The sequence below is a fragment of the Filicampus tigris genome, chromosome 7 (genome assembly GCF_054856515.1).
Source record: "Filicampus tigris isolate MCC_2025a chromosome 7, RoL_Ftig_1.0, whole genome shotgun sequence".
In the NCBI taxonomy this organism is placed as follows: Eukaryota; Metazoa; Chordata; class Actinopteri; order Syngnathiformes; family Syngnathidae; genus Filicampus; species Filicampus tigris.
In genome coordinates, this window is record NC_141223.1 from 23,815,001 (window position 1) to 23,827,843 (window position 12,843).

Consider the following 12,843-nt stretch of genomic DNA (forward strand, 5'->3'; position numbering starts at 1 on the left):
AATAGATATATGTATATATATATATTTATATATAGAACATCATCTTATGTATCAGAACAATGCACACCAGCACAGAAAAAGTCCTCTGGAAAGAAAGAAAAAGCTATGATTGTAACAGCGACTATACAAAGACAGCAGAGAGGGGAAAGGTTTTATTTAGTTGTTAGAGATTATCTGGATCTTTGGAGGCATTTTTTTTAAATCTTTGATTACTGGCTCGTCACTTTTCTGTTCATATCTGTTTTAATAAATCTGTTTATGTACAATGCTTGTCCATGCTGTGTTTTTGTGGAGAAGAACCGTATATGTAAAATGGGTGGCTTGAGTCGTAAAATTTTGTAAAAAGCCTTAAAGAAAAAAAATCCTCATGCAAAATGCTAAATTACTGAAATTGAGTTTCAGAATTGACTTGAAATCCAACCAAATTTGGTCTCTCATGAGGCTAAAGTCACAATCTGAAATGGAACATTCCATCTTACATTCAAACTTTTAAACTTGGGAAGAGCAGTGGGAAATCTTGCTAAAAAGTTCTTCCGCGTAAACAGCTCTGGAAAAAACAAAAACAAAATTATATATATATATATATATATATATATATATATATATATATATATATGTATATATAATCGACTGGTTAGCACGTGCAGGGGTCGTGGGTTCGAATATGGCCCCGGCCTTCCTGTGTGGATTTTGCATGTTCTCGCCATGTCTGTGTGGGTTTTCTCCGGGTACTCCGGTTTCCTCCCACATTCCAAAAACATGCATGGCAAGTTGATTGGACACTCGAAATTGCTCCTAGCTATGATTGTGGGATAGGCTCCAGCACTCCCGCGAACCTTGTGAGGATAAGCGGAATCGATAATGGGTATGCATTTAATTTTGAGGAATGTCTTGTTTTATTTAACCTTTTGTTGAATACAGTTTTTATTGAACTTGTATGAGCAATATGTTCTTATGGAATCATTTAAAAAATATTTTTATATTTACTAAAGTACTGTACTGTATTTTAATGTTGGCCTTGATGGTGATACGTGGTGTAAAAGGTCTGTAAGCAACTTGCCTGAAAAAGAGGATATTTGTATTTGGAATTATGTTATTAGTATCAAACCAAAAATTTTATTTTCCGCAAACATAGTAAATCTAAACTAAGCCACTGAGAAATAAAGTGGGTTGAGTGATTAAAAGCTTTACTGCTGTCACTCAGAGTTTAGTGCAAAAGTGGTTCAAGTCCAAACATTTGTCAAATTTATTAAGATTTCATGACAGATGATAAATAACCTTCACTTCTACTTTCATGCAGATGCAATGGAAAACCCAAACTAAGAAAATACCTTGCCCTCTATATTTTCGGTGATGGACTGCCCCCAATGTGTCAAAACTGGAACTACATGAACTTTAATTTCGACCAGTTTTTATCACCCTCCCCTGTATTAACTTAAAAATGACAAAAATGGAGTAAGCCGACTTCAGCTCAGTGGCACAAACGGTAAAATCGGAGAAGATGATGAATTTTTCAGTGGTTTCTTCGTTTTTTTCCAGAGCTGCAAATATACATTTTCGATTATATAATCAAACCATCCATTTTCTAGTGTTTGTCCTGTGGCCTGTCAGCCGCTCACAATATACAGTATATGCTGTATTCCCATCATATAATATTATATTATTATCTATGCATAATTTGTAAATAAATGTCTTTTTTCCTCATCCGTTGTTTCACAATACATTTTAATCGGTACAAATAACCATTTACAAGCAAGCTATCGAGGAGAAAAAGTGAGAAAATGGCGGCGTTGGTGTCAAAAACAGCTTTTGAATCACGTCTAAAAAAATAAAAATAAATTGTCAGAAATGTTATACATCTTTGATCCAAGCCAGTGGAAACGGCGGGAAAAAGAACTCCTCGTAATCAACAACAATACAAACAAAAAAGAAGAAAAGGAGCTCCATGGTACAATAGTAGCAAGTAGGAGGGTTGTTTTGGATGTATGCAAATGAGTGGAACAACAGTATTGTTATGGTCATCATCTTATTATGGAATTATTGGTCAGTAGTATGTGCCAGTAGGCCCTGCAGCAGAACTCCCCGCAGGCTCAGATCTGCATCTGCTCCAGGTATTTGTAGGTGGGGTTCTCATAGCCATGGTTCTGCATCTTGTTCAGGTGGCGCTCCTCCGGCGTCAACATGGGGTCCACCTGCCACAATTCACACTCCTTTTAAGACACTGGTGGGAGTTTATCAGGCGGGCTATTAAGGGGTGTCACGAAAACCATGCGGTCTGAATCAGAAGATCAGTTTCGATTTTAAATGTAAGGTAATGCTGTAAAATGTACCAGCTTTGAATACAATGTACATATCTTAGCTGCACTATATTAAATCTAATAATCACACTGAATCGATTAAAATATTCAATCCCGATTAATCGCATTTTTGCATAGTTAATTTGTAGTTAACCGCACATTTTATTTATTGTAAAAAAAATACCCTTGATTTTTCCGTCCCATTGTTTTATCGAATTTTAATACACTTTTAACATGAATAAGAGGATTAATTTTCTTGTGCAAATATTTTATTGAAGGTGGGAAGTCAACCCAAACATATTTTTTTTCCAAGAATATGTTCTATGCAGGCCCACTAGTTGAAACAAGGCATTCTGATAATGACCAATCACAGCTCACTTGTTTTTGAAGCTGAGCTATGATTGGTCGTTATCTGAGCCCTGAGCAACTGTGAGTCAACAACAGTGACAAAATGGCCGTCCCCAGAGATGGCTGGATTTTTCTGCAATTCCACAAACGCAAAATTAATCAGAATGCCTTGTTTCAACTAGTGGGCCTGCATAGAACATATTCTTGAAAAAAATGTTTGGATTCAGTTATCTTTTTGAAAAAAATTGAAAATTGAAAAAACAAGCATAGGATTCAACTCACACAAACAGACCCTCAGCCCTTTCAAACACACACACAAATATACACGCACACGCGCGCACGCACACAAACTTTGGGTCTAACCCGCCTCCGCGCAGACACACACCACGTGCCACACAGGATTTACACCGATCATGAAAACGGAGTTCCAGCTGATAAATAAGATTGCACATTCAAAATAGAACAGAAAATTTTGACCTCACGGGTTTTGTACCTCTTTAAATTAAGTACTACGTTTATGTAAGTCCAAAGGGCAACCATTTCAGAGACGTCACATACCTCCACAATGCCGTGGCTGATGGTGGCGTACTGCCTCTTCCGCAGAAGCACCAGGCTGATTACGATCACTGTTGCGATGGCGACTGCGATAACCAGCAGGCCGATCAGAACGCTGCTGCCAAAGCTGAAGTCCTCGCCCAGGGGCCTGTAGGTCTCCTGGTGGTAGGGAAGAGGAAAGAATCATCATCATAAAAAAAATCAATTTCAACGATATTTACTTGTTTAGTACGACCTTAAACTACGAACTAACTATATGTAATTTCTTGTTCTAACAACATTTCCACCAAGAAGCAGTCCAGTTCAGTCCAGCGCACCACAATACACAGCGATATAGTAGTGTGTCATCTTGTGTGGCTATTTTAGCTCTTTATTAAATGAAGAGGAATCTTGAAATCTCATATGTTAGGACCATTGTAAACAGAGGACCACACGTAATTGCTATATTTAACCCTAATAATTTTGGGGATCCAATATTTGATATTCCATCCATCCCTTATCTATACCGCTTATCCTCACAAGGGTCGCGGGCGTGCTGGAGCCCATCCCAGCAGTCTTCGGGCAGTAGGTGGGGGACAGCCTGAATTGGTTGCCAGCCAATCGCAGGGCACACAGAGAAAAACAAACATTCGCACTCGCAATCACACCTAGGGGCAATTTAGAGAGTCCAATCAACTTACCATGCATGTTTTTGGAATGTGGGAGGAAACCGGAGTACCCGGAGAAAACCCACGCAGGCATGGGGGGGAACATGCAAACTCCACACAGGGAGGCCAGGCCCGGGATCGAATCCACGACCTCTGAAATGTGAGGCGGACGTGCTAAGCAGTCGACCACCAATATGTTATATTATTTTCATAATTTTATTTCTATTATTCATTAAAATGTTGTAATTGTTTTTTTTGTCTATATGTTCTTCATAATATTTGCGTTTTTGTCATCCCATACTTTTATTTTCCTCAAATTTGATTCATATATGTATATATATATCATATTTATTTCATTTTAAAATTTTGTTAATTGTTTATGACCTATATTCCATAATATTTGTGTATATTTCATTTATTCGTGTAAAGTTTTTTTTTTTTTACAATAAGCTTTTTCTACAATATTTGTGTATATTTTATTTATTAATTTTATAATTTTTTTTACAATGACCTTTTTCTCCATAATCTAAATAAGTTTACTCATACCTCTTCCTAACATTTCCTTGCGCAAGATGTGCTATTTTGTTAGTTTTGTATTTAAAAAAAAAAGTATTTTACACATTTATTTTATTTTTTTTTGGGGGGGGGGGGTCAATTTTTGGAGCACAACAAAGGAGCCCCCGTATTTTGGATTTTTTGTTCCATTTTTCCCTAATAGTTTTGGGGCAAAGACAGTAAGCAAACATGCATGCTTTGCACTCGAAGATGAAGGAGACAACATCTATAAGTATCGTTTTATCTGTCTGACGTATATAAGATAGCTCTGTGAACCTAAGCTAGCTAGGTTAGCTCGACAGTTTAGCTCACCAATCGCTAATCAAATACTTCATGTCAGTTCTGCATTTCATTGAGAAGCCAATAAAGCCATAGATTGGATACCACGGACACTGTAATCTTGAAACTACCGTTTAAAGTCACGGTCGTTATTTAAGCATAGACATCAACATGTAGAGAGAGAACAAACACAGAGTCTTTAAATAGAGTCCATGCAGAGTACTTTTCTGTTCGTGAGCGTATCCACCATATTTGATGTGGCAGCGCCCCTCTAAACTAATGCGCGTCAACTTCACTCAACTTCAAAAAGTGACAGTCCACAAAGTTAATGCCTTTCGTTCACCCATTAACACACACTAATTAGATTTGGGTCACAGATTGGCACCAGAAACAACGTATGTAGTTTTTAAAATCTGATGATAATGCACGTTTATGCCCTCATTCAGCATATTTCAGTAGATTGAAAAAAAAAACATGCATTCTTCTAAATAATTCAAGTGTAGACATGAATTTTATAAGTTAATTGTTTTTCTTGTTATTTGTACAAATGTAAATGTTGATTACATGTATAGAGATAATGTACTCTTTGTAGTAGGATCAGGGAAAAAGTATTTTATCATTACTCCAACATGTGTTTTATTGAGCAAGATTTTATGTCTTAACTTATGACCTCCTTGAATAAAGTAGTGAATTGACTTGACTTGCTTGAAATTTGGTGGTGACTAGGGTTGGGCACTGAGAGCCGGGTATCGAATAGAACTGGGACCATAATTCTGGTTCTCCCTGAACTGTTCAGTTTTTAGAATGTCGTTGCTAAGTTTCGATTCCTAGTTAGCCGCGAAGAAGAAGCACAAACAAAGTACGACCAATTAAAAAAAAAAAAGTAGTTGCCCACGGAGGCCTGGCGCAGAAGCTGCGTCGCAATAGCATAGTAGCTCGCCCCGACTCGAGCTGCTGTACTCCTCTTGGTCAGCCCTTAGGCTAGCACCGTGCCGGCGGGCAAGCATGGGCCGCGGCGGCGGCGACTCTGGGCGTGCGCCAGGTTATTCCAACGGATCTCCACAGCTGCGGCAGCCGACATCTAGCCATAGAACTGACGCGATGCGGCTCATGAAGTCAGAATCGGCTAAGTACGTCTAATGCCAACATTGGGGCAACAAGTTCAACACATAAATGCACATATCCAGCTCATATTTAGCTTATAGCATACGCAGCTGCAGCAAATATACATACATACTGTACATACAGATACATCATATGGTTACATAGACTGCTTGGATTAGATAGACTTTCCTTGCTTGCCCTTAAAATGCAGCTCTGTGTTTGTCATATATATTTTCTTTCTGAAGAAAGACAAGGTTAGCCAATCAATTGGTGTTCAGTAACATGCTTTCAGTAATAGCTGCATTATTGTATTGTCTTGAACTTCTCAAAAATAAAGCTCTTGTGAAAAATAATACGAAATAATAATACAAAAAGGTTTATTAAAATAAATATACAGGTTATAAACAGCCCCTTGGGTACTTCATTGTAAAGTTCACAAACAGAGTTCATGAAATTAAAGGACAGAGAAGTTCTGTCTTTTTTTTTTTTTTTTTTAAGAATCGGAATCGAGAATCATTAGTAACCGGAATCGAATCAAAGAATCGGAATCGAAGTCGTCCAAATTGAAACGATGCCCAACCCTAGTGGTGACTTGACTTGTTTTGTTTTTTTCCACATAGACTTGGGACTTGCTTGAGACTTGATGGTTATGACTCGAGACTTACTTGTGACTTTTACATATGTGACTTGCTCCCACCTCTAGCCCTTTCTTTACAATAGTGTATTGTTCATCTGATATTTTCTTCAACAATTTTATTAATAGTTAGCATTTTTCATAATATGAATGAATGGATATGAATGAATGTTTGACCATTTATTTTTTCATAATTACTCCTAATATTTAATATTTTTTCAGATTTGTTTATTTTCCCATCTAATATTGTTGTAGTTTTTGTGCAAATTCAAAAAATATATCTTTCTAATGTCGAGCAATTTTTACATAATCTATTTTGTATTTTAAATCTAATACCGCTCTATCTTTTTATTATTATCTTTTAACTAACAATATACATACAGTATCTACTACCCACAGTAAATAGAGTATAGCACAATGGAACCTTGTTGGAAATCAAAGTGAGTCTTGATGTAAAAATTGTGTTCTTAGACTGAATGGGACATGATGCAGGTAAATTGTGTGTGTGTATGCGCGTGTGTGTGTAGGTGCATGTAAGACGTTCAGTCGTTCCAGTGCAAACACACAAGTCTCCCGTTCCTGTCACCATCTGCCACATATGACATTGTCATACGTAGCGTCACATGACTCAACGAGTCAGGTGTGCATTCCATTCACATAACACGCATGCACACATGCACAAACCGGCATGACGTACTAGCCTGAACAATAAATAAATAAATAAAATAATAATAATAAAAACAATAGGGGGGAGGGGATTTAGATTGTGGACTTTTTTGTATGTGTCTGAAAATGTACACAGGATGTTTATATTTCTACTACAGTGGAACCTCTTAAGTCAAATGTCCCTGAAGTCGCCATCATTTAATTAAATTGGGGAAAAAGTACGACATCTGAAATGGGCAAAGCACAGCGTCAAGATCTAAGTCAGTGGTGTCCCCTGGTAAGTTGGAAAAAAATAGCCCCTAACAACAGTTTCACAGATGTGTAATCGGTTTGACATGTCAGTGATAAAATAGAAATCAGCTGTTTTGGTGACAAGGAACCATTTTGGGCAACTTCCAGACTTTGTATGAAAATAAAAATTAAAAAATAAAATCAGCCTCTGACAACAGTGTCACTGATTGACGCAAAATCAGGTGGACGTAATGATAAGAGGGCACACGAGAAAGTCTCAACGCCCCATGTACAAACTTGAACAGAAAGTCATCCATTTTGGGCAACTTCCAGACCTCGTACTTTGTATGAAAGTTATAAAGAAAAAAAATCAGGCCCTGACAACAGTTCCACGGCTGACGTGAAATCAGGTGGACATCAATGGAAGACGAAAAAGTCTCAAAAACCCATATCCGAAACTGAACAGGAACAGTTGGTTAGAAGCAGCCATTTTGACCCAATTCCGAGACTTGTATTTTGACAAACTTTACTTGGTAATTTGCCCATTAAAACTGATGGGTGATGCTAAATGATCAAACCCTTTTCACCGTGACAATCATATTGAGGATTACCCATGAAAAAGCTGGTGCGGAGGGTGGGGGCTGATTAAAATGTGACTATCATGACTTTCGAGGTTCTGCTGCACATCAAAGTTCAAAGTCACACTGGTTACGTGGCACTAAGACCTCATATGAACTGCACCCTCTGACGCCGTCATAGTTGCGCACGGAGGCCTGTAGGGGGGGACGCCGCCATACTCACCAGCTCATCATCATGCATAATGTGGATTCTCTCTGCACTGTAAACAACTTCTTTAACATCCAGAGACTCATCAATCACCTGTCAACACAGACAGGGCAGCCCGGGTTACTGCGTGTGTGCGCGCGTGTGTATGTGTGCGTGTGAGACAGGTGGACAGCGTGTGCAGTAAAGTGGAGGGATTATCAGTGCGTGGGCAATGATGCTGTCGTGTGCAAGATGGAAGAAGAGTGAGTGTGTGTGCGTGTATGACCAAAATAAACACTCCTGGGCGCGCACACACATTTTGTCACGACTGAGCGCACAAACCTTGAGAGGAGGCGCCGCCTGTGCCAGGATGTTGATGTTCTCCATCTTTAGCACACAAACATTGCCACAAAGACACATACACATGCATGCGACGGACACACGCAAACCGCTTGTAGATTAAGGGGTCTTGGGTTCTCAAACTTTTTGGTTCAGGGGAGAATTTTTTTCAAGGACCCCCCCTCATAACCCAAACGTAAAGAGGGGGATTGCGTTTTGTTGTAAGTCTGTTGCAAGTGTAATTTAATGTCAATTATTTCATATAAATGAATGAGAAACAATTGGTGGAGCGCCATTGTCCCGTGCGGTTCTCGCGCTTTGTACGTGTCAGCTGTTAATCGATAAAAATAGACGAATGACGGACTGCAGATGAACGGAGGACTAAAAGGGGTTTACGTCTACGCTTAATCCTTCTAATTTAAAATTTTTCCCATCATTCGTCAGCAAAACGGCCATCCGTCAGTGACGGAATGTCCAGCTCTGCTTACCCACAACGTCATGACGATCACATCTAACAGCCTTTTATACTACACGAGACACAGCTCGTCTTGGCCGGCGCAGGGGGATTTTTTTTTTTACTCTGACTCGCTGTGTGTCAGGCAAGCAATTCATCCTCAGACAAAAGACTGAAAGCTTGACAAGGAATTGGAAGACATTCAATCTTCTCCTAAAATAACATTGCCTTATTTTGCAATAATTATTTTTATTGCGAAACAACACAATAAAAAAGGGAAAACGTGCAACAAAACCCAATAGTATTGTGTTATTATGCAATCTTAAATATTCTCGTCATGACCCCTGGCTCGCTCCGCGTCATCGTCATCACCATCACGTCTGACTGTGGTTGGTGGCAGCTAAAATGCTTTCTTAGTTATTAGACAGTTGTAAACAATTCAATCCATGCACGATACTCCCAGCCGGTAAGTGAATGTGCATAGGAAATTAGCCAGCTAATGAGCTTGAAATAATGTCATGCACAGACATTTTTTTTGGGGGGGGAGGCTGATGGAAGCGCTTTAAAAGGACAAGGACGGATGGGGTCAGAGGACGGTCATTTTTATGAATAAGGACGGAGTGACGAGGACGGAAGGGTACCCAGGTCGCGGACGTAGGACGGACAGGCAAAAAAGGGTCAAGTGCCCAGCTCTGTTTAATACCATCAAATTTCACCATTGTAATGAAATATATACAGAATTAGGAAAAGTCAAGAGGCCAGGAGTATCTTATATCGATATACACAGAGTAATAACACATCAAAGTTTGAAAACAGTCCAAATGACTGCTCTTGTACGACTCGTTTTTAGTTTGTTTTACTGGTCCCCTTATGTAGGTATGCACTTTTTTAAATGACAATTTATTGCAAATTCTTTTGCTGGCCCCCAAGCTGCAGTTGGCAAACCCCAGTTTGAGAACGACCATTTTACAGGCTTGTTTCCATGCGATGTATACACACAAACACACACACATGCAGCAGTCAAGGTCATGGAGACAGGTCGCATGCGGACTAACAGAGGCTGGAGCTGATTGTCGGCAGGATGTGCAAATAGCAGGGTGTTAGCTTGCTGTAACTATGGCAACATAGTTCATTTAGGAGAGTTGTGTGGAAGCTGTGTATGCGTGTGTTTTGTGTTGTTGTGTTGCGTGTGTTGTTTTAAAAAATCAGGCCATGTGAAAAACTGGGTACCACAATACAAAAGGTTTATAAATCATTGATATACTGATTACTAATTATGTAATGGATAATGTACTAATCCTTAATACATTGCTGCAAATGATGAAATGTGGTTATAAAAAAATGAGTACCAGGTTACAATCACGGTATTCTTATGAAAAGGGTTATAAATTTGTTATGAAAAAAAAAAGTTATGAAACTAAACTCAGACTTAAAGACTGGATTAAACTTGTATATATATATATATGTATAAAAAACAACAAAGCAATATAAACAAACATTAAACACTATATATATATTATATATAGTGTTTAATGTTTGTTTATATTGCTTTGTTGTTTTTTGTGTATAGTGTTTACTGGTAACTTGAAAATGATTTATAGTTAGTAGTTTTGATGAACAGTTGTATGTATTTTAATGTTGGCCATTATGGTGGTATTTGGAGAGTTCAGTATTCTTTAGGTTGGTATTTGGTGTAAAAAAAATTGGGAACCACTACAACTCTGGTAGGTTTCTTTTATTTAAATCATAACAATTGCTTTTTTTTGTCTTTGTAATATTTTAAAAACAGCAAATGATTATACTTAAAATTCTTCTTTTTAAATTTTGTACAATTTTTTTAATAATTGTATGTATAAATAGGATATAGTAGTACAATATATATTTTTCTTTCATTGTATTTGATTATAACGCTTCCATTATTATCATTACCACTCTTTGCTGATTAGCTTGAAGAAACAACACGGTTCAATGGCCATCTTGTCACATGTATTTTTAATTATGCTAGATGAAGAATAGGGATATACCAGTGTCATAAACCCTAATTTTGTTATATTAATTCGAATTAACTTTATTTCTGACTGCTACCAGTATGAGTATTCACTCTTTGTGTACTCACCAACACCGAGGACTGATACCATTAGTTGTTCACAAAAACCTTTCTGACGCAGATGATTTGCCTGTGAGTCAAGCTGCCGCAGTATAGCGCTAAATACTGTTGAGCAGGATTTACTTAATGTAAGATTAGTTTTGCCTTGACTATTGGTGGCTGGTATCAACAGCCTCCACGAGAACCCTGAATCTTAAAATAAGGCCCTATACCAATACCTGGTATCGGCACTCGCCCATCCTTACTAATGATAATATATGGCATCAACATGGCCGCTCTTAGGTGTGTACGTGTGTGTGGTGAGGCAATTAAAAAGAAGAAAAAACAGTGTTGTCCTTACCACTTTGGGTCCCATCTTGGTCTTGCTGTTGATGATTCTCTCCTCAGCGCCGATCAGACCATCCAAGCTAGACACGGCGGAGCCTGCGAGGGCGAGACGGACGACTCAGCGCAGACCGATAAAACACACATCAAAACCATCACGCGCATGATCGACTTGTCTCTGCAGTGCACGACAGATTACAATAAAAGTCTTTCTTGGGTGTTGCACAATGCAACTACTGTATTGCCATTTCACACTAAGGCCTAACAATACTGTATACAGTGGATCCAAGTCGACAAAAACAAACAAAAATTAAAATACATTATACAAGAGATTCTGATAATTAAAATGTATTCATGTGTGCAGATAGCAACGGACGTTCTAGTTGAAAAGTTTTGCTCTGACCAACCGCACGATGAAAAAATTGTTGATGTTACTGAGAGAATGCCAACACAGAGGCTGAAATCTGATTGGACAAACAATTCCAACACTTTCACTAGCCTTGATTCAACCTTTGCAGATTCCAATGCCTTGGATGACTGAGATCTATGCTAGGATGCTAACTATTAGCATTTGAGCATTTATTATTCGACCTAGTACCCAACCACAGGACAAGATGTAAAACATTTAGAAAACAGTTTCTCTAATAAGGTTCTTGTGTCTTGAAATTGACATCAGTAACACTGTTGTAAACACAACACTTTATCCCAATTGCGGCATAAAGGCAAGGATGAGGAACACAATAGAAGAAAATGTGGAAATAAGGAGGGAGAGAAGACGCCAGAATAAGCACCAACCTTTCTTGAAGGCTCGCGGCGGGTCGGACAGATCGCCTTGTTGTTAACAAGAAGATATGGGAAATAAAAAAGAACAAAGAGGAAGAAGAGAAAAGTTGAGCGAAGAAAAGGCAAGATAAAGATATTAAGATATGTCCGGATGAGGAAAAATGATGACGGAGTGTTCGGAGGGCAATAATGAAAAGAAAATATGAATATTGCTGGTATGAAGAAGTCATATTATGTCATTATGTTTCCAGGGGGTCAACAGAGCCACGTCTTGTCAACCATGGTCACCTTCTGGCTCCGGGCGGGACCCCAACGAAGTGACCTGGATGGGCCGGAATGGTTTACCCTCGGACACCACGGGCACCTCCACGCTCTCCTCCGACGACACGGTGACATCGGGCTGGGACTCGGAGATGGACGACAGGAACTGGTCCATGTCGGCTCTCTGCTCCTGCAGCAGCTCATCTGGCACATATAATAATGGAGAGGTTCTAGACAGTGCCAGAAATGACATGTGGATTTCTTTTTAAACATTTTTTTATAGGTATAAGATGCACAAAAAAAAAAAAAATTGTAGCGAGGAGGTAGCTGTGTGTAGTGCTGGGAAGTTGGGTAAGCCAACGGAACGCAACTTCCCTAGAAGTGGGAAGGTAGATGACATCGGCTACCGCAGTTTCCAGTGAGGGTATGCTCCATTGGCTTCCCCAGACATCCAAATTGTTGAGAATGATATAAAACCCACAAATTAGCATTTT

The 12,843-nt window shown here is 38.8% G+C and overlaps 1 protein-coding gene across 6 annotated transcripts in view; it reads right to left on the reverse strand.

Annotated features, from left to right (window-relative positions):
• Window positions 1-12,843, reverse strand: part of aplp2 (amyloid beta (A4) precursor-like protein 2) — an 89,572-nt gene that overhangs the window by 273 nt on the left and 76,456 nt on the right. For 2 of the 6 annotated variants that reach the window (XM_086036234.1, XM_086036233.1), the window contains exons 13-18: window positions 12,377-12,553; window positions 12,101-12,136; window positions 11,322-11,404; window positions 8,118-8,195; window positions 3,204-3,359; window positions 1-2,192 (exon numbers count right to left, since the gene is read on the reverse strand). The exon at window positions 1-2,192 is cut by the window's left edge and continues 273 nt beyond it. In XM_086036234.1, coding sequence (XP_085892360.1) covers window positions 2,091-2,192; window positions 3,204-3,359; window positions 8,118-8,195; window positions 11,322-11,404; window positions 12,101-12,136; window positions 12,377-12,553 — 632 coding nt within the window. In that variant the 3' untranslated portion in view covers window positions 1-2,090. The remainder of the gene's footprint in view (window positions 2,193-3,203; window positions 3,360-8,117; window positions 8,196-11,321; window positions 11,405-12,100; window positions 12,137-12,376; window positions 12,554-12,843) is intronic. The other 4 variants (XM_086036236.1, XM_086036235.1, XM_086036238.1 and 1 more) reach the window with 3 other exon arrangements.